Source organism: Passer montanus, unplaced genomic scaffold (genome assembly GCF_014805655.1).
Source record: "Passer montanus isolate IOZ18808 unplaced genomic scaffold, ASM1480565v1 scaffold285, whole genome shotgun sequence".
NCBI classification, from domain to species: domain Eukaryota; kingdom Metazoa; phylum Chordata; class Aves; order Passeriformes; family Passeridae; genus Passer; species Passer montanus.
In genome coordinates this window covers 52,075-71,153 of record NW_024367540.1, presented here as the reverse complement: position 1 = coordinate 71,153, position 19,079 = coordinate 52,075, and the positions used below count along the sequence as shown (strand labels likewise).

Here is a 19,079-nt window from a genome sequence, read left to right as displayed (position 1 = left end):
CACAGTCCACCATTATCTGCTGCAGCTGTTTCATGTGGGTGCCAGTGAGCAGCATCAAGAAGGATTACAGATCCCTGGCAGCAGCAGTAGCTGCTGATTCTGGAGCACAGATAGTTTTTTCATCAACTTTTCCAGTCAAAGCAAAGGTGTCTGAAACAGCCAGTCTAATCTGGGGAATCAACAAATAGTTACAGGACTTGTGCCACAGCCAGGGGTTTTGTTGCTTAGACCACCAGACTTGCTTTGAACAACCTGGTCTACTGAGGGCAGATGCAGTCCATCTGTCAGAAAAGGCAAAGAACATCTTCACTCACAGGCTTGCCAAACTGGAGAAGAAGGCTTTAAAATACAGCTGCTGAGGGAGGAGAGCTTCAGTCCATCCCACTCCTATCACAGACAGCAAGAGATGTCCTGAGCCTCAAGGCATCAAGGGCTTCTCCAGCATCATGGGCATGGAGTCATTTGTTACCATCTGAGCCCCTTACAGAAGCTGCAGCCAATGTTCCTGCCCCTTTCCTCTCCAGAAGCCAATGGAATGATTTTCTGCAAGCACTCCTGCAAGTCATAAGGGGAAAACTGGCTTGAGCAGCAGAACAAGCATGATCCAGTGCAGACTGCAGTGGGCCACGACCCTTTGCTGCTGAGGCAATGCCTGCTGATCTTTGACATTTTGAGAAGAGAGATGGTGATGTAGCAGTACAGCCAAAGTAAGGGCGGTGTGAAAGGACAGGAGATGGGTTTGGCTGCTCAGGAAACCACAGCCCCCTTCCCACAACTGCGGGTGCTGATAGAGGGCTGGGCAGCTCCCCACTAGCACTGTCCCAGAGCACTGCCTGGTCTGTGAGCAGGAGGAAGCAGAGCAGCAGGAGAGCAAACACTGGAAGATCTGCAGGTGAGTCAGAGTGTTCACAGGGGCCTGGTTGCTAACGGAAGACACATCTGTACACAGAAAGCTCCTTTCTCATGTTTCATGCTCCTACCCTCCAAATCTAACAGAGGGCTTAGCTGGTGTTGGGTGAGAGCATATTCAAGGAGATTCTTCCAGCACATGATTTGTCTGGGTTGAGCTGGGCGTGGGTGTGCTGGGACACAAACACTGCAGAGGCATGGCTTTTACGGTGTTGAGGGCAGCAATGCTGCCCCAGTGGAGAAGGCATTGCTGTGAAGAGGCCCATCAGTCAGATTCTCCCCACTATGGAAGAGAATGGAGAGACCAAAAGGGCCAAAATGCCATCTGCTGGCCTCCAAGGACAAGATGGCAGTAGGTATGGGGCTCATTCCTCCCTTCCACCATCCCAGGGAGGAGCTGCAGAGCTCAAAGGGTGCCAGAGGGTCTGTCAGGGGATACCCGTTTTGCTGCAAATGGTGCTTGTGTAGGAAGAAAAGCAAGGTGTAGATGTATGCCTGCTTGCACCCACATCCCTCGGTTCTCCCCCTCCAGGTCATGGAGGTCCTTGCCCTGACCCTGGTTACTCTTCTGGCTCTGCTGCCCCCAGCCGAGCCCTGCTCCTCAGAGATGAACAAGGTCAAGGACCTCCTGGAGGTGAACTGCACGGGGCAGGCTCTCAGCGCAGTGCCCCCAGACCTGCCTGCAGACACGGGCATCCTGCTGCTGAGCGACAATCGCCTGGAGTCCCTCTCCACCACTGCCTTTCTGTCCCTCGCCCAGCTTCAAGACATTGACCTGGCCAACAATGGGCTGGTGGCTCTGCACACGGGGGTCCTGCTGCTGTCCCTGAAGGAGCTGACCCTCTCCCACAATGCACTGACAGCCCTACCTGTCCTGGAGGGCCTGCCTGCACTCACCCACCTGGCTGTGGCTCACAACAGCCTGGAGACATTGGTCCCAGGGGCTTTCCGCACAGTGCCACAGCTGCAGCACCTGGACTTGCAAGGAAACAAGATGCAGCAGCTGCCCCAGGAGGCCTTTGCAGGGCTGAGGGCACTCAAGGAATTGGACCTCTCAAACAACCTCCTGAAGGAGCTACCCAAGGAGTTGCTGCAGGACCTGCAGAAGTTGGAGACCCTCTGGCTCTCAGGGAACCAGCTGCAGACGCTGCCAACTGACTTTTTCCCAAAGGGGCACCTCTTCATGTATGTCTTCCTCACTGAGAACCCCTGGCATTGCAACTGTGACCTGCACTACCTCCAGACCTGGATCCAGAAGAATGCTGACATTGTTTATCAGCCGGAGCGGGGTCTGGAGGAAACAAAGGTGGAGGTCGCACCTGAGAAGGTACTGTGCCACAGCCCTGCTGAGCATAGGCAGAAGCCCATCATTCACTTCAAGCTTAACTGCAGCATCATGGAGGATGAGGATGAGGAAGGAGGGGATGAATATAATTATGGGGAAGAAACAACAGAGAAAGCTACCATGACAACCTTCCCCCTACATCCATTCATCTCCAAAGAGCACACTACCATGACCTGTGCTATTACCTCATCTTGCCTTTCTACCCTTACTACCACAAGATCTCCCCTCACCAGACCTTCCCTCAGCACCCCTTGTACCACCACCTTTTCCCCAAACACTTTGCTTGTGGTGCTGACAAGCACCAGAGCTCCCAGCACCACTATTCCTGTACCAGCCACTCTCACCATGACACCCACACAAACCCCCAGCACTGCCACTATTCTTACAGCTGCTACCACCATCACCCTGCACAGACCTGCCACCTTTGACAATGTCACCTCACTGCCAACAACTATGAGCAGCAGCCCTTCTAGCACCAGTGGCCATCCCCAAACCACCCCTGCTACCAGCAGTATCTATGGCAGTCTCATGGGGTCCACTGGCACATTTCCCACCACTTCCACAGCAGTGCCTTCCACTGCCATGCTAGAGGCCTCTCCCATTGTCAGATCTACATGTCCTCCTCTGATGTCAGCCAACACCATGCTTTTCACTCATGCACCAACACTACCACCTCCTCTGGATACCACACACTTCATGCAACCTGCATGTTCCCCCCTACCTGCTCCTCCTCCCCTCTGCCCATGCTCTATCCCAGGACAGGCTGTACCTGTGCTGCATTTGCAGACAGGTGGGGAAGCTCTGCAGTGGGGGCAGTGGGTGCTGAGGCACTGCTGCCTGTTGCACTGCGTGCTCTACCTGGCTTCCTTGACTCTGCTGGTCTTGACTATGCTGGTTCTAGCAGGCTGGCTGGCATGGATGTGTCTGGTGGGACAACCCTCCTGGCACCAGGCTCTGCAGACCCTAGAGGTGCGGTATCCACTGCTGGAATGGAGAGACTCAACAGGAAACCCTATGATGCATCTCAGCAGCTTCAAAATCCCCCTCCAGCAACCTACATTCTGTACAATCAAGGAAGTGGACTTGTGCCCTGAGGTTACCTACTGCACAATTAAGGATCTGGGGATACAGCGCAGTCCTCCTGCAAGTTACTCCTTCTGCACCACAAAGGAGTTGTGGGTTCACCACAGTCCTCTGCATACGTCAGTCAAGCCTTTCTCCAGGAAGCTGATGGTCACAGACTTTAGCTTCCTGAGGACCCCATCTGCTTACAGCCTAGATAGGGGTGTTGAGGCCATCGGTGATGTCAGAGTGAAATATGCGGGTAACACCATGTAAATGTGTCACACACATGTGTACACTCAGAGAAAGAGACTGAGAGCCATGGCTTTGCTTTATATGCTTTGTTTTAAAAGGGAAAGATCTACTTGCCTAGGAGGAAGCCATCCAGCTCCTTCCTCTAGTATTCTCAAACAGCCTGAGGTTTCCAGAGCTCGGGTATTTGGCAGAGGAAGATAATGTCCTAAGCTGGTCAATGATAGTCTAGGGCTGCCACTGCCTGGTTTTGGGGTGAGGGCAAGCAGAACATATGTTGTGCTCTGTCGCAACTGCTTCTACTCAAATTATGCACACAAAGATGCAATACACTTTCCACTCAGTGCCAGGTTCTTAATCGCATAATAAATATTCTGTGCCTGAATTTAAAAGAGGTGCTGGTTTGATTTCATTGGACCTGCCACAAGTCCTGGCAGGGCAGTGAATGAGAAATTTGTCTTCAGTATTTGGAATAATGAAGACAGGGAAGAAAAGTCCAAGGAATCCCAGAATCCTAGAATATCCTGAGTTGGCAGGGACCCCTGAGTATCAAGTCCGGTTCCTGGCTCTGCACAGACACCACAACAATCCCACTCTGTGCCTGAGAGCATTGTCTAAATGCTCCTGGAGCTCTGGCAGCCTTGGAGCTAGGACATTCCCTGGCAAGACTGTTCAGTGCCTGACCACCCTCTGGGGGAAGGACTTTTTCCTAATATTGATCCATCCATTAGGATGCCTCCATGAGGGGGGCACATGAGGGTCCTGCCCAAGGTCCCAGAGAGCAGAGATCAAAGCTGGCCTCTGTCTCCCCTCAGGAGAGGTCTCCACGATGAGGTCTCCCCATTATGTCCTCCAGACTGAATATGTCAAGTGCCCTCAACTGCTACTCATACCCTTCCCCTCTAGACCCTTCCCTATTTCTGTGGCCTCCTTTGGACACTCTTTAAAAGATTTAGATGCTTTGTGTATTCTGGCATTCAAAACTGCACACTTATACTCCTATTCCTGCCTTTGGCCCCAAACACGTGATTCTCCCTGTGGTACTGAATCACACAGGAAAAAGCATTGCACTGGCAGGTAATAAGGAAAGTGCAAGTGTTGATGCTTCTGCATGACCCCTTATGAGATGGCCAGATGTGGAGGAGTAGGGTGGGAGGCTTTGAAGGGGAACAAATATGACCTGTAAGGGATTATATTAGGACAAAGCACTCCAGAGCTGGCTAAACTTTGTGACCACCTGTCTAGATGTCACTCAAATATTTTGGGAGGTGTGAGAACAAGGCAATAGTCACCATTGGTGGGGGTCGAATGGCTTGCTCCAGAAGTCATGCATAAATGCAGCAGCTGGATCATATGAATCATTTTTCCAGCTTGAAATGCAGTTCAAGTTCTAATTGTCCCAAATGTATTGTCAAACTGCTGTGAGTCAGCGTGGCCTTCTGCTGGATTAACTACTGGAGTGTCCACAGGTGGGAACATATGCCTGTGCTTGGCCAGCATGAGTACGTCTGCTGGTGAAGGTCTGGTGTGCAAGTGTGTCTGTGGACATACACATACTACGTTTGTAAGGAGGCACTTGTCTGACTGTTGGTGCTGTCCTCTAACCACACCATCCTCTCTATCCCTGTTTCCTGGGAAAACAATGAGGCAAGCAGCTCCAGTGCTGGCACAGTCTGAAGGCCCCAAGAGTGGGGCACAGACATCTGGGGAGCAGAGCTGTGGAAAAAAATCTGTGTATCTTGGTGGACAGAAAGGTGAACAAGGTGAACAGGTGCACCTGGCAGCAAAGGGAGGTCACCAAAACTTGAACTGGGTTAACAGAGACAGTGCCAGCAGGCCAAGGGAAGTGATTATCCCCTTCTCCTCAGAACTCTTTAGACTACAATTTTTTGTCTTCTACACATCTGAAGCCACCCAGTTCTTTCCCCACAGGCACTACTGGTATCCCAGTATTTCTCAGAAACCCATTATCTTTGCCTCTCTTTGCAACTCCTCCCTGGAATTCTTCCACCTCTTCACACAACAAGCACTCCAGGAATCCAAGACCTCTCAAAACCACCTAGAGCCCCAAAGCCCCCAGGACCCCTATTCTACCCCACCATCAACCCCCACAAATCCTGGCACCCCCAGGACTTTATTCCCTCTGGATCCCCTCTACACCCCAAGACCCCTCTCAGTCCTGAGACACACACATACACCCTCATGTCCAGTGAACACAGGCACACAGAGCCCAGTGGCCAGCATCACCCACCCAGGACACTCAGGCCACTGGTCTCCTACTCTCCTCCTGTTCCTTGTGAGAAGCACCTGGATGTCTGGGTTCCCCACCAGAAACAAGACCCAGACAGACAGTTCAGTAAGCACTTTTATTCAACCCAAGTGTGGGGGGAAATTGGGGGATTCCTACCTCCCAGTGAAGGGCTCAGACAAGGGGATTGAGTATTCCTGGAGGCAGAGGGCTACATGTGGGGAAGCTTTATGTTTCACAGGTTCACAACAGTCTATGTTCATGTACCCTGAGGGTGAAGGGTTGCTGGAAACCACAGAAGGAACCCACCCACTCTGGGAGAGGGATCTGGACACTTTTGTCCCTTAGAGTTACCCATGGATGCTACCTGTGTATCCCATGGGGTGCAGAGAGTACATCCTAAGTGCTATTGGGAGTTTCAGTTGATCTCAAGGGGTCCTTAAGGCAGCTGGGGGCACGCAAGGCAGGGGGTACAGTGAGAACACAGGCTTGTAGGTCAGTATAGGCATGGGGCAAGGTGCCTCGGGTGATCCAGCGCCGGGTACCTGGCTGGTAGGCGTGGATCAAGTGTGTGTCCTGGTAGGTCTCATGACTGTATCCTCCCAGTACAAGCAGCTCCCCTCCCAGCACAGCTGCACCCCCAACTACATGTGCACGGGGGAGAGGGCTAAGGAGGACCCAAATGTTCTGCTTGGGGCTGTAGACCTCAAAGGTCAGTTGGTCCCTGTAGCCAGTCTGCCCTGCCCGCTGACACAGGCCCCCAGCCACATAGAGCTGCCCACCTGCCTCCTCCATGACATGGCCAGCTCGGTGGCCATTCATGGGGGCCAGGAGTGTGACAGGTGCACCGGGGACATAGCGGAGCAAGGATGCCTGACACTGGTATGCTTCATCACACCCACCCGACACGTAGAGCTCACCATCCAGGGCACATGCCGCATGCCCACACAGAGCCATTGGCAGGGGCTGGCACCTCCTGGGCAGGGAGAGAGGGAGAGGTGAAGGACAGGTTAAGCAGGGCTGACCTGCAGTGACTGATTACCTAGGGGTTCCCTGGTGAGCCATGGCTTCATTGACCACTCAGCAGGCAACACTTGCTAACACCTAATGAACTCCAGTGGACAACATCATCTAACATAGAATGGATGTCCCACAGATGGAGCCATCACTGTTCAACATTTTGTAGTCCACACCATTGGTCAACCACAGTGGGCTCCATTTAATGGACAACATTGGCCATCACCCCATGAATATTATGCTTATGAGAGGAATCAAACTACTTGTCTCATTAGCAGATGGCAAACAAGACCTGCAATGAACACACTGCTGGCCAAAAACTCATTTGCCACCCACTAGGCAACACTGGCCAGCACCCAGTCACCAAAGGACATGGTTGTTCAACACCCAGTAGACCTCTCTCAAATACCACGGTAGGTCCATTCTCCACTGGAGGCTTAGTGACTAAGTAGGCACCATGCCCAAGACAAGGGGCTCTGAGAGAAAAGGAAAACTAGGTGTCAGCTGGAGCAGCCTCACCTCCAGGTGTCATTGGCCAGGTCGTAGCACTCCACAGTATCTGTGCAGTAGAGCTCCCCTGAGCTGCCTCCCAGGGCATAGATGAAATTACCAAGTGCCACAGCAGCAAAGTAGCTCCGTCCACATGTCATACTGGCCAGACGCTCCCAGGAATCATCCATAGGCTGGTACCTGGGTTTGAAAGGCAAAGGGGCAAGAGACTACCTGTTACCTACAATGCCATGAGCTATGTTGGCACCTCTGAGGGCAACAACCCACCTACAACTTGCCAGTCCCATAATGCCTTGGGGTCACATGGTCACCTTGCATGGAAATATCCCTTCCTTCTGGACAATATCAAACCCATAATGTCCTGGGGCATCTCCAGATAGAAGCTTCCCACTCCTACTCCCAAAAAGCCTGTAACACCCCAGAGTATGAGGGCAACTCTGAGTCCTACACCCAGCCCTTCCCAGAATGTCTTGGGGCCACTTCACCAGCTACAATGTCTTGGATCCACGGGGCATCTCTAGCTCTAGCAATATGTCCCACAATGTCCGAGTGCCACATGCAACTCCAGTCCTCTGTAGCTCTCACCTGTAGACACTGGCTAAGGTGTCATGGACCCCATAGTAGTGCTTTCCACCCAGGACGTAGAGGTTGTTTCCCACCACAGTTACAGCATGACGGAAGCGTGGGCCATCAGGAAAGTGTCCCAGTGCCCGCCACTCAACCTGCTTCACCAGCCCCACAGCACTGACATAGCGGTCTGCAAACCAGAGGTGTCTGCTGGGCTTCCGGGCAGCCAGGTTGTCCTTTACTTTGTCTCCACCACAAACCACCAACACCTCTTGCAAGGAACGTACCCGGCACGGCAGCTGGACCATGGGAGTGAAACTTGCTACCATGAGCTCACGAAGGACCTTTGGGTCAGCTATCCCTGCAGTCACAGATGGGACCTTCTTCAGCTCCAGGCTGGACATGAGGGCAAAGCGAACAGATGACAGGATCTCTTTGGCTAGATCCTCCTGGCCATCTCCATTGGCCATAAGCCACCGAGATGCTGCTTCCAAGGCTTCCAGTTCATGGAGGACATTGAGACCATCAGAGCGGAGGAGGCGGATGACAAGGTGTGCAGGAAGATCCAGGAAGGCCGGTTTAACCACCACACAGGGAAAGGTGGCCAAGATGTAGTTCTCTGCTACATGGACCACCTCATCCAACCCATAGGCCACAGCAAAGGCCAGCACATCAGGGACAGTTTCTGGGGTCAGGCCATGGGTGAAAACATCCAGGCAGAGAGTGAGGAGCCCCCAGGCCTGGTAGCGCAGGGAGGTCTCAGCTGCCTCCAAGACCATGGGCCATGGCCCTGCTACAGCTCCTGTGTACGCAAAGGAGAGGAGGAGATGCAGCTCGGCTGGGGACAGCCCCGTGACCAGCGGGTCGGCAGGGTCATGAGTGGCTTCTCGCATGGGGCAGGTGAAAAGGGCCCGGAAGAAGTCACAGGAGCAGCTCAGGGCCAGTCGCTGAACTAGGAGGAAGGAGGAATAATGGTGGGAAGCAGCAGGGGACACTCTGCAGTTGTGCAGCCCCTAGAACTCAGGTGTCCTGGTCCCATGCCCATTAAAGTCCCAGTTCCACCAAAGGGAGCAGACCTGCAGGCACCTCTAGAGCCCGATCCCCACCTGGAGCTGCAGTCATCATCCCCACCAGAGGACCTGGCTGTCCCAGAGCACCCTCTCTACTCCTCAACCCCTCATAGGGACCCCCACCTCCTGCCCACCTGGGATGACCTCGTTCCCTGCCTGGAGCTGGAGATCACAGCCCACACCATTGGCATGGAGCTGCTCCATGGCTCTTAGTGTCTCCCACTGCTCCTCCAGGGGCTTAGGACCTTCTTCCTGGTGGTCAATCTCCAGACGCAGGGCACAGGCAGCCACCAGCCGGGGGGCACCCAGGGCCCGGGCAGTCTCCTCCACCTCTTTCACCTGGCCATGGGGCACAATACCCCCATAGGCAAAGGTGAGCACAGCCCGCCAGCCCCACAGTGTGGCCCCAGGTGGCAGGGGAACATGGGGTAGAGGATCTTGGCAGAGTTGTCTGGTCCTGCCCTCCAGGAAGCGCTGGAAGAAGGAGCTGACAGAGGCCAAGACCACAGCATGGGCCATGTCACCCTCTGGGCCCACGGCCACATCCACCAGCTGTCCTGTGGTGCGGAGATGGTCAGCCACAGCCAGGAAGTGTCCAGCATGAGCCCCATCCTTCAGGCTCCATTGCTCTGGGGCCGGCCCCTCTGCAACCCACATCTTGCCTGTGGAAACACATGGAGCAGGGTATCAGGGAGCTGTCTCCACAGCTGCAGCCTCTGGCCCATGGCAGGAGTACTGGCCGGGGACATGGGGTCTTGCTACTGGCACTGCCACACAGCAAAGCCACTGGATCCACCACCAAAGCCAGGGCCATCATGCTCTGCTACTGCTCCATTACTGAATTTGATGCTTCTTGGCAAAACTGCAGCTCCATAGGTGAGAACAACAGCCCATTTCACTGCCCCATAGCTGAGCCTGATCTCACCTGCCTCATCTCTGAACCTTTGGCATGAAGCTACTGACCCCCAGCCAACGCTGCTGCCCCACATAGCTCAGGCCACTGTCACCACTCAGACCTTCAGTCCTATAGCACAAAGAACCACACCCTTCCTCAGCCATTGCCCCATAGCTGAAGCTACTGATGGTCCCACAAGCAACCAAGCCACTGGCTCCCAGTGAAGCACCTGCCACACCTGCTCGGTGCATGGCATGCCTGCTGTGCACTGCCTGTCGTGTGTCACACTGCCTGCCTATCACACATTGCAATACGTTATCCTGCTAGTTGTCTGCAATGTTACGTCATGCTTCCCTGCACTGCATACTGTCGAGGTGTGCTATCATGATATTACTGCCACCCCTTGCCCCCACCGTGTTGTTTGTCCTTGCTCAGGCCATGCACTGCAGCCCAGTGAAGCGCTTGCTGTATGCCATGCCCCTGCATTACTGTGTGGCCTGTTATGCTGTGCCGTGCACTTGTCCCCCTTACCGCCTGCCGCTGCTCTGCAGAACTTCTGTGACCCCCTAGGAATGTGCCTGGGTAATTATAGACTGGACAGAACACGTGGCCCCAGCCAGGAGCTGGGAGAGGCTCAGGCAGAGGGAGGTCCAAGGCCCCAGAGTCCCCAGGCTGGGACAGTGGTCACTGAATTCTCTGAGGACAGGCTGCATAGCCAGCTGAAGCTGACAGGAACTCTGTAAACCCCGTGCTACCCTGGGCAGGTACTGCTGGGGATCCCTGGCCCCTCAGGCCCCTCTCTAAACCTTGATCTTCTCCAGAACACAGGGTGAAGCAGAGCCCCCCCCCAAGCCCTCGAGTAGGAAACAATTGCCTCCCCCCCCCCCCATTAGGGGGCAGATAGGTCCACCACCACCTGCTGTGCTCCTGAGAGCTGTGCTGTGCTACTGACTCCCAAAGAGCTGAGGGTCTCAGGTCCAGGAGGATACCAGCCCCTTGGCTCAGCCTCAAGTGCCCCCAGGAGCACCCCGCTAACACCCAGGACCCTAGCAGCCCACACAGAGCACATATCAGAGAAACACAGCCTGCCATGGCTGTGACTGTGTCCCAATAGCACCGTCCCTCCCTCTGCTGTCCTCTAGTGTCCCAATCTCATCTTGTCCCCTCCCCTTGTACCCCATGTTGCCGTCTCCCACGCACCTGCATCCCCCATGCCCACATTCCCCATCTCTAACTCAACACCTATGCCCTAATGTCCCATCTCTGTACCATACGGTTTCCCACATGTCCAGTTGAATTATGTGTCCCCAAAATGTTCTCACATCCTCTATAAGTCCATTTTTCAGCACTCACCTATCCTGCTTGTGAATTTTTTTTCTGTCCAGTTAGAATTTCCCTATCTTGTTATTTCCCATCCTTCACTGCATGCCTCAGCCTCCACTTTCTGTAGCCACTAAGTAGTGAAAAAGTGCTATCACATCAAATCTTGACCTTTTCTCCAGGCAAAATGATCCAGTTCTCACCTCTCTTTGTGCATCCTGTGCCTCCATGCTCTCCATCTCTGTAGTGGGTTTGCAGGACACACTTGTTTGTTTATAGAAAAGTCAACCAGATATAGCTATAAGCAACCTGCTCCAGTTCTCAGCTGGCATTCAGGGGTCCTTTCCAGCCTCAGACATTCCTCACTTTCAACCCTGAAGCACTTAGCTCTAGACCTCATGAAATGCTTTTCACAGAAAGACCCCAGGCTCCCAAACACGTTGTGAGCAAACCATGACTTCTTCCCTACCCCACCTTCCTTATCTTCAGCTCAGAGCCAAGCACTTCTTCAGAAGCTTTGGCTCCAGACCCTCACTGATAGGCTCAGTGCAGTGTAATCCCCACATTTTCAAGAAGGCCCACAGGGCCCACTCAACTTCAAGAACCTCACTGAAGCTACAGTGTAGTGCTCACACTTGAGCACACAATACTGAGACATGGAGGCAAAGTAACTTGTGCACAGAAATCACAGCCAGACCAGAATATGCTGCTTCCTTTTCAGCAGCTCCTGCTTTCTGCACCTCAGCCCAAATGCCAGGAAACAGCCGCATGACACCACCATGTTGTGACAATTGCTGATTGGACCAAATCTTTATTACATGACATCCTAAGTACATACAGCGTTTGGAAGCCAGCTCACAGAGGGAAAGGTGACATTTACAGCTTGGGAGGTCCGGTCAGCCTCCAGCCCTCCTTGTTACCGATCTTCATGAGAGCTGCAGTGATTCCGAGCCCCAGACATGCTGTGGTGCCAGTGAGGTAACTGTGAGCTGAAGAAAACACATCAAACCAGAAAAGATCCATTAAGGCGCAAGTCCTTTGCAATAGATTTTGATAGACTGGCATTTTTCGTAAGTCCTTTGACCATCAGCAACATTGTGTGGCCAGAGGAATTGGAAAAGTGACCTTTTTATAAAACTGAGTTCTCATGCTTATGGCTTGCAATTTGAAATATCAATTTCAGCAATCCACTGCCCCATCCCCTTAAGTGGGCAATCTTAAATGGCTCATTTGAGTGACAAAAATAATAACCACTGCTTTGAAATCTCATCAGCTCAGCAACTAGGACAAGTAAACATTAATTATATTTCACCACAATTACAACTTTAAAAAAATCCCTCACTTCTTTAGGTTTGAGGATGAATGTCTACAGAAAACAGATTGTGTCAGTATCTGCAGGAGTGCTTAAACCTTACAAAGGGCTATAGGAGCAACAGCAGCAAGACACAGCTTGTCCCTCAGACTATGCAACAAATTCACAAGGCAGATACTAGATTGCACTTGCTGTCTAAAATTAATCACACTTGTTGCCAAGAAAACATGGATTTCCACAACTATATTTTTCCTATCCTGCAATTTTAAGGTCTAATTGGTAGCTCTAACTGGCAGTACTGAGTGAGCTCTCTTTTCATTCTGTATATCACTTCATGTCCTATTTGGTATTCTCCCCTCCTGCAGTTGTATTTATTTTAGCAGGCCCACACAATGCCAATGAAACTGGCATGAATAGAGGCTGAGATGAATCATTACCAAAGAAGCCTAACATCAACATTCTTTAACATTTTTCTCCAATTGAAAAGTTTCTAACACCAGCAAGGGCACATTTCAATGCAGGCATTGTCCACAGTTACCTCTCACTCCCAAGACAGCTCCTGCTGCACAGCCGCCTACGAAATAGTTCAAAGGATCCTCTGGTTCCTCCCGGACTTGGGCACTGAGACAGGTACTCAAGCCAAACACAGCTCCCAGTGTAGCTGTAAAGAAGTGAAAAAACAAAACCAAAATCCTCAAGGACCAGAGAATTCACACTTCAATATTCACAGTGACTACAATGGCAAATGAAGTTCTGTTTCCCATTTCTTAGGGACATCCTATCCCAGCTGCTACAGTGAGACTCAGCATTCACTCAGTCCCACCCAGCTTCCCCGGGTTTCTCCCCCTGCACCGCTGTGAGCTGGAGCCTCAGAGCACCCCACACCCACTGCCACCAAACAGCACCGCATGCTGATAGGGTACCACCTAACAGCCCTTCCCGACAAGGCATGGGGCACCCCTGACAGCTGGGGGTACTGGAGGGGAGCAGTGCTGTCTGTGCAGCCACCTCCCCAGCTTTGCCTGGACTCTGCACTGTAACTCAGCCCTCAAGTCCCTGTGAAGCCACCTCACAGCACCAGGCAGGGCAACCCCAAGGGCTCTGCTCTCCCTATACACTGCTAGTCCTGGCACTTTCCTCCTCTGCCTGCCTGGGGCTCACAATGATTACTGGATAGTAGGAAAATGAATTGAGTTTGTAAATTGTTCTTGTTTGTAAACTGACTTTGAAATGAAAATTTTTGAATTGAACTAAGAAAGTGCAAAGTAGAAGCACCCTGTTCACTGAATTACACACTTCGCCCCATCAGACCCTACACTGATATAACTGCAAACTTTGGCAAAGAGCTGTGTCAAGAAAAGCTGGGTTTGTATCTAATACAAACACTTGATCATGAAACATGAACCTGTCTACCAGGCAGCATCTGCAGATTTCAATTCATCTTTCCTGGGAACAACAAGAATGTCCAGGTTAAAAACTTTCAATCCCTATATAAAACCAGCAGCTCCTGTTACAAACCTATGCAGAAAATGAATTAAGCTGATGCCAAAATCAACTGAAAAGAGCACTGCAGAAACAAAACCCCCACACCTAGGACTGCATTGCAACTTTCCTGCTCTCCCTGCTTTGGACCAAGGCATCTGTAGGCAAAATGCACAACTTGAGGCCATGAGGTGTGGTTCCTGAATGGCAGACAGGACAAACCCTTCCTCAGGTGTGAAACTGGTAAGAGGATCCAATATGCCTGTTTAGGATTAAGGGATTTATTGAAATCACAGTTCATTACATGATCCAGTGCCTTCGTAATGACCTCAGCTCTTTAGAGGAGATGCCAGATCCTGGATTAGAGTCAAACTACTCACAAACACAAACCTGGACTGACTGTGCCCCATCTCAGAGCACCAGCACTTGGGGAGAGGCAGAGGTGGAACAATCATTGAATTATACTGAAAAGCAAAAGTCTGCTAAGAGAAAAAGTGCATTTGACAAGCGACAGAGTGAGCTTCAACCATGCAGCCCCTTCAGCTCCCTGCTTCGCTCTTCAGCATCCACTTTCAAAGACAATTCAAGACAACTGCATAGTTTCTCCTTGTCTATAGAACACGACGGGGAAAACCCCACGTTTGTTTTCCCTTTGCCACCAAAAATATTGCATTGTTCTTCAGCAAATGTACTTTATTAAGTACAATGCCTAAATATATTAAGCAAAAACCTAAATTTGCTTATACTATGTTGTTGCCCACAAACTTAATGTTCTAGAAATAAAAAAAAAACCACAATGTACCTTTTACTCTATATTGCAAAAAATATGTTACCTCACCTGCAAATCAAGGATATGTCTTTCCATTTCACTGCTCTGTCTCTCGGCTAAACAACGACCCAAGACCGGTGGAAGAGAGAACCACCGAAACCGTGCAGGGGCGGAGGCAAGGGCAAAAGTGAGGGCGCAGCCACACCGGGCACAGGCAAGGCTGGCGTCCCTGCGGAGTTCCATCCTACAGTTACACTGCCGAGGGGCCCGGCCCTTACCCATCGTGACACTGTCCGCCGCCGCCGTCTGCAGTGCGGCCAGAGCCGAGCCGGGCCGCAGCAGGATGATGCGATACGCCGCTCCGACCAGGCCTGCAACACAGCACTACGCGTCACGGCCCGGGCCCGGGCCCGGGCCCCGCTCGGCCGCCCCCCGTGCGCCTCCCGCCCCCCGGCGCCCACCCGCGGCCGCGCCCACGCGCGTGGCGAGCCAGGTGCGCTGCGGGCACTGCTCGCCCTCGGGCCCGTCCCAATAGCCCGCCATGGCGACAAGGGCACGAGCGAGGTATCGCGAGAGGACGGCGCGGCCCCGCCCCGCAAGGGGGTGAGGCCGGGGATGGGCCCGCGGCCCCGGCGGTGCTGCCTCACGCTCCCGGGCTGTTTGCCTAATCCCGGGCTGTGACCCTACCGCCTGTCCGTGCTGGCTGCTGCCGGGATGGGGAGATCACTGTGGCTTTGTTTTGTTTTGTTGCGGGTGTTTTGCATTTTTGTGGGCCAGGGGTTGTGGTTTTTTTTCTGGTTCGTTTTTGGTTTTGTTTTTAGTAGGGTCTACAACTCTTACTTCTTGGCGCTTGAAATATTTTTTAATGAATTTTCAAAGATTCTGATTTAATTCTCTGTGTCTATACTGCTGTATGGTTCCTATTTCCTTCTGAAATAATAAAGATGCTTTGACATAGGTCATAGAGATGCTGTATACATTGATTTTTCCAGGTGTTCATAGTACACTAACAACAAGACAACTCTCTACTGTGCCTTCTTGGTGATGTATGGAAAATCACACAATGAAAAGCCAATGTCTATAAAGGAGACTGAGGAATCCTGCAATTTTATTTGAATAAAGGGAGAGAGTCCACTGGGACACATGCCCATGGCGTTTTTTCTCTCGAGGTTTCGGAGGACACAGGTTCCTTTTATCCCAAATTCCCGGCTGCACGTTCCCCTCTTCCTTTTCCCATTGGCTGCGGTACTAGGAAGGTAGAGCCTTCCCAAACCGCCTTACCACATATTTCCCCTTGAACCTGTCATTTTACCCCAAAGTTCAGAAGTTCAGGCTTGTCCCCCACTTGTCTGTTTCAGGAGCTGGGCTGTCTGGGCTCGGTAACAAGCCTGCTTGAAGTTAGTAGAGACTTTAAAGACCCATTTCAAAGATGTTAACACCCATACTCTCACCCATCGAATGGGTTTGTAAAGACATGCATCTCCCCTATCAGTGACATCCCTTCAAGCAAAGCTATTCCAGTTGTTTTCCTGACTCTTGAAATAACTCCAAGATCTGAGTGAAGTCTACAACTGTATCCTTGTTAGCTCAAGCTTTGTCACCTCTCTACCTCTTTTCCGTGTGTGTGAAAAGCATATAAAATACTTGTTTTCTGCATTTTCCGATATGCTGAGTCCCCCACAGTATCTCTTTCTGATAGGAGCTCAGAACAGCTGGAGTTGGATGCTACTGCTCCATTATCCAAAGGAATTTTCTGTAGTGCTGTATCCTGCCAGCAATAAAACTGGAGCTTCGTGAGCCCAGCAGGAGAAGAAGGAGAAGGAGCATGGCCAGGGTTCAGTAGCTGCGCTGTGCTGTATCACACCGGAGATGCTGGGGTGCGCTCACAACGCGGCAGGCAAACCACCTCCCTTCCAGAGCTGTCTCAGTGCCAGAAGGAGCGGGTGTGGAGGGCATTCACAACGCAGGGCCTTCCACTGGCCTCCAGCTTGGTCACTGCTTCCTCTGCGTGCTGGAGAGCTAGCTGTTCTTACACACAGAACCAATGCCACCATCAAGCACTCACTGGTGCTTTAATAAAGGACGCAGTTTTTAGAACAGCTTTACCCCTTCTCCAAAGCTCTTCCTCAGCTCACCAGATGAAGGGCTGTGTGACCCTTCCAGACAGCAGGACAGAGAAATCGGAGAAAGCACATGCTGCAAATGTTCTCTCCCCAATAAAAACCATACAGAAGCCACTGAATCTTGCACAGGGCAAGACTCTACACCATTAAGTAACAAATAGTTTTCTGGGATCCAAGCAGCTGTTAAAAGGTCTTCTGAGACTATATCCCATGCAGCAGATTCGTAATACATCTTCTACTGACAAAGGAGATGGGACAGAGAATTCACATATCTCCTGCTTTGCAGCAGGTACAATGCCTGTAGCTGCAAGACTCAGCACTCTGGTGTCTACAGCTTTCCACTTGCCTCGTGGATAGACTGCAGCTCACCTGCTGCACACTGCTGGTAGTGGTTTATTCAGCAGATACAGATCCTTGGGCTGCAGACCCTCCCCAGGCATTCAATGCTGTTAAGAGAGCTACAATAAGAGAGAACTTTCCTATAAACGGACAAGTTCCAGGGAAAGCAATGCATAATTAATGTAACATTACTCCTAAAACACTAACTTGGCTCCAAATGGTTTTACTGCTGATACAGAATATTCATTCCCTTAAACAGGGAGAGGGGTTTCCCATCGTATTACAAGCTGCAGATAACTGTGTTATAGATGAGTAATGCGATGGTTGACTCTCACAATTAAAGAGCAAATATGATGTATATGTTAAGAGAAGTTTTGTAGATGTATAGCTATGTTTCTCCCCCCTTGCATTGTTATCACAGTATGGCCTGGATAGTCAGGACATTTGGGAGGGTCAGCTTGTTACTATGTGTGAAAAATGCATATTATAGGATTGGCTCTTCACAAATATTAAAAGGAATACTATATGTGCTATGTTGGAAAGTTATATTGTAATTTTTATTTTTTGTAGTGCTGTATTAATCCTTTTAAGTAGTGTGGTAAATATAGTTTTAGGCTATAGCATAATATTAAAATAGAAACTACGTAATGTAAGATACTTTTTGTAACTAGCTCAAGGAATGGATAAGATAATCAAGAAATTCTTCACACAAAGATAACAGCAACAAGACACCAAAATCCCAAGAGAATAATTATTGCCTCCTTATTGGGAAAAACCAGACTCCTTCCACATCCTTCCAGACTCTGAGGAGCCAAACAATGATTTACAAGATGAAGGGGAGGAAGTTGTCAATAAACAGACAAATCCCTTGTTTGCAAGGAATGTTTGCATCATGTATGAGATATATGAATATGCAAGGAGCTATTGCTTTTAAGGGCTAATCCTTTGTTAGCGGTTATGCTTTTTGGGGGCTTAATGCCCAGGAAGCATCCAGACATCTGTAACACTTTGCTTTTTTATTGTCCTTTATTGTTCTAACTCTGATTGTCCAAATTCGTATTGCTCTAATTGCTATTATTATCTTATAATCATTTTTATAACCATTTTATTACTATTAAACTTTTAAAATTTTAAAACAAGTGATTGGCGTTTTTCACACTATGGTAGGTACCTGACCTCCAATCAAGATGTAAGAAAATTATCTCCACCACTGGACAGTGAAGGAGGAGTCAATTGACAAAATGTTGGGAGCGGCTAAAGGGTTAAAAGACAGAACAATCCATCCATTGTGTGGATGAGCAGATGGTGATAGAATCCTTTGCTCCTGGCACGCTGTATTATTTTCTTTATTCAATCTTCCGCTGTATTTTTTAATAAGGTTTTAATAAACCTCCTAAATTTTTTGAAAGTGAGTATCATTTCTCACAATGGGGAGTGGTCTGGGATATACGCCTTGCACCAGTGGCCCTAGGACTTTTCAAAAGAAGCACGCCCCTCCCATAAGTTTGGCAGATTCTGTCACATTTTCCCAGGACTACCGGTGGTTGCAGGTTGGAACCCTGAAGACACCAGGCGACTGAATAAAGAAAAAAGGGGAAGGGGAAGTGAGTATCATCCTCATAACTATTTTTGCCCAGATTGTAATTCCGTAATTCTAATGTATAAAAGTCAGCTTCAAACAAGTAATACATAGGACCTCTCCTAGTCTGTTGAAGCCTCAGGATATTGGACAGTCAGAAGGAAAAAACAGTGGTCCACGCAGGGGGAAGAAAAAACAGCAGGACACATGGGGCGAGCCCATGGAGAAGAGCCCTGAGGCTGGTGGGACACGTGAGATTGAAGGATTTTGGGGACTTGGG

The 19,079-nt window shown here is 50.6% G+C and overlaps 3 protein-coding genes across 3 annotated transcripts; 1 reads left to right on the top strand and 2 right to left on the bottom strand.

The window, feature by feature from the left end:
- The first annotated feature begins 246 nt into the window (after nt 1–246).
- Nucleotides 247–3,960, top strand: LOC120504150 (platelet glycoprotein Ib alpha chain-like). The gene is made up of 2 exons (XM_039713331.1): nt 247–892; nt 1,442–3,960. Exon 2 carries the CDS (start codon nt 1,445–1,447, stop codon nt 3,590–3,592), a length of 2,148 nt encoding a protein of 715 aa, XP_039569265.1. The 5' UTR covers nt 247–892; nt 1,442–1,444; the 3' UTR covers nt 3,593–3,960.
- Nucleotides 3,961–5,920: 1,960 nt separating this feature from the next.
- Nucleotides 5,921–9,642, bottom strand: KLHL33 (kelch like family member 33). The gene is made up of 4 exons (XM_039713333.1): nt 9,115–9,642; nt 7,929–8,862; nt 7,353–7,523; nt 5,921–6,792 (listed from the first exon to the last, which is right to left on the bottom strand). Exons 1-4 carry the CDS (start codon nt 9,635–9,637, stop codon nt 6,216–6,218), a joined length of 2,205 nt encoding a protein of 734 aa, XP_039569267.1. The 5' UTR covers nt 9,638–9,642; the 3' UTR covers nt 5,921–6,215.
- Nucleotides 9,643–11,977: 2,335 nt separating this feature from the next.
- Nucleotides 11,978–15,373, bottom strand: NDUFA11 (NADH:ubiquinone oxidoreductase subunit A11). Its single transcript, XM_039713334.1, has 4 exons — nt 15,220–15,373; nt 15,037–15,129; nt 13,046–13,168; nt 11,978–12,184 (listed from the first exon to the last, which is right to left on the bottom strand). The coding sequence occupies exons 1-4, from the start codon at nt 15,299–15,301 to the stop codon at nt 12,072–12,074; spliced, it is 411 nt and encodes a 136-aa protein (XP_039569268.1). The 5' UTR covers nt 15,302–15,373; the 3' UTR covers nt 11,978–12,071.
- Nucleotides 15,374–19,079: the final 3,706 nt, after the last annotated feature.

Excerpts from the sequence above, each read along its gene's own strand:
- LOC120504150 (XM_039713331.1), top strand. The coding sequence starts at position 1,445 with ATGGAGGTCCTTGCCCTGACCCTGGTTACTCTTCTGGCTCTGCTGCCC.
- KLHL33 (XM_039713333.1), bottom strand. The coding sequence starts at position 9,637 with ATGTGGGTTGCAGAGGGGCCGGCCCCAGAGCAATGGAGCCTGAAGGAT. Across the intron at positions 7,524-7,928 it reads ACCTTAGCCAGTGTCTACAG|GTACCAGCCTATGGATGATT; the intron begins GTGAGAGCTACA and ends TTTCAAACCCAG. Across the intron at positions 6,793-7,352 it reads CTGGCCAATGACACCTGGAG|GAGGTGCCAGCCCCTGCCAA; the intron begins GTGAGGCTGCTC and ends CTCCCTGCCCAG.
- NDUFA11 (XM_039713334.1), bottom strand. The coding sequence starts at position 15,301 with ATGGCGGGCTATTGGGACGGGCCCGAGGGCGAGCAGTGCCCGCAGCGC. Across the intron at positions 13,169-15,036 it reads GGCGGACAGTGTCACGATGG|CTACACTGGGAGCTGTGTTT; the intron begins GTAAGGGCCGGG and ends ACTTCTTTACAG. Across the intron at positions 12,185-13,045 it reads AGCTGTCTTGGGAGTGAGAG|CTCACAGTTACCTCACTGGC; the intron begins GTAACTGTGGAC and ends TGTTTTCTTCAG.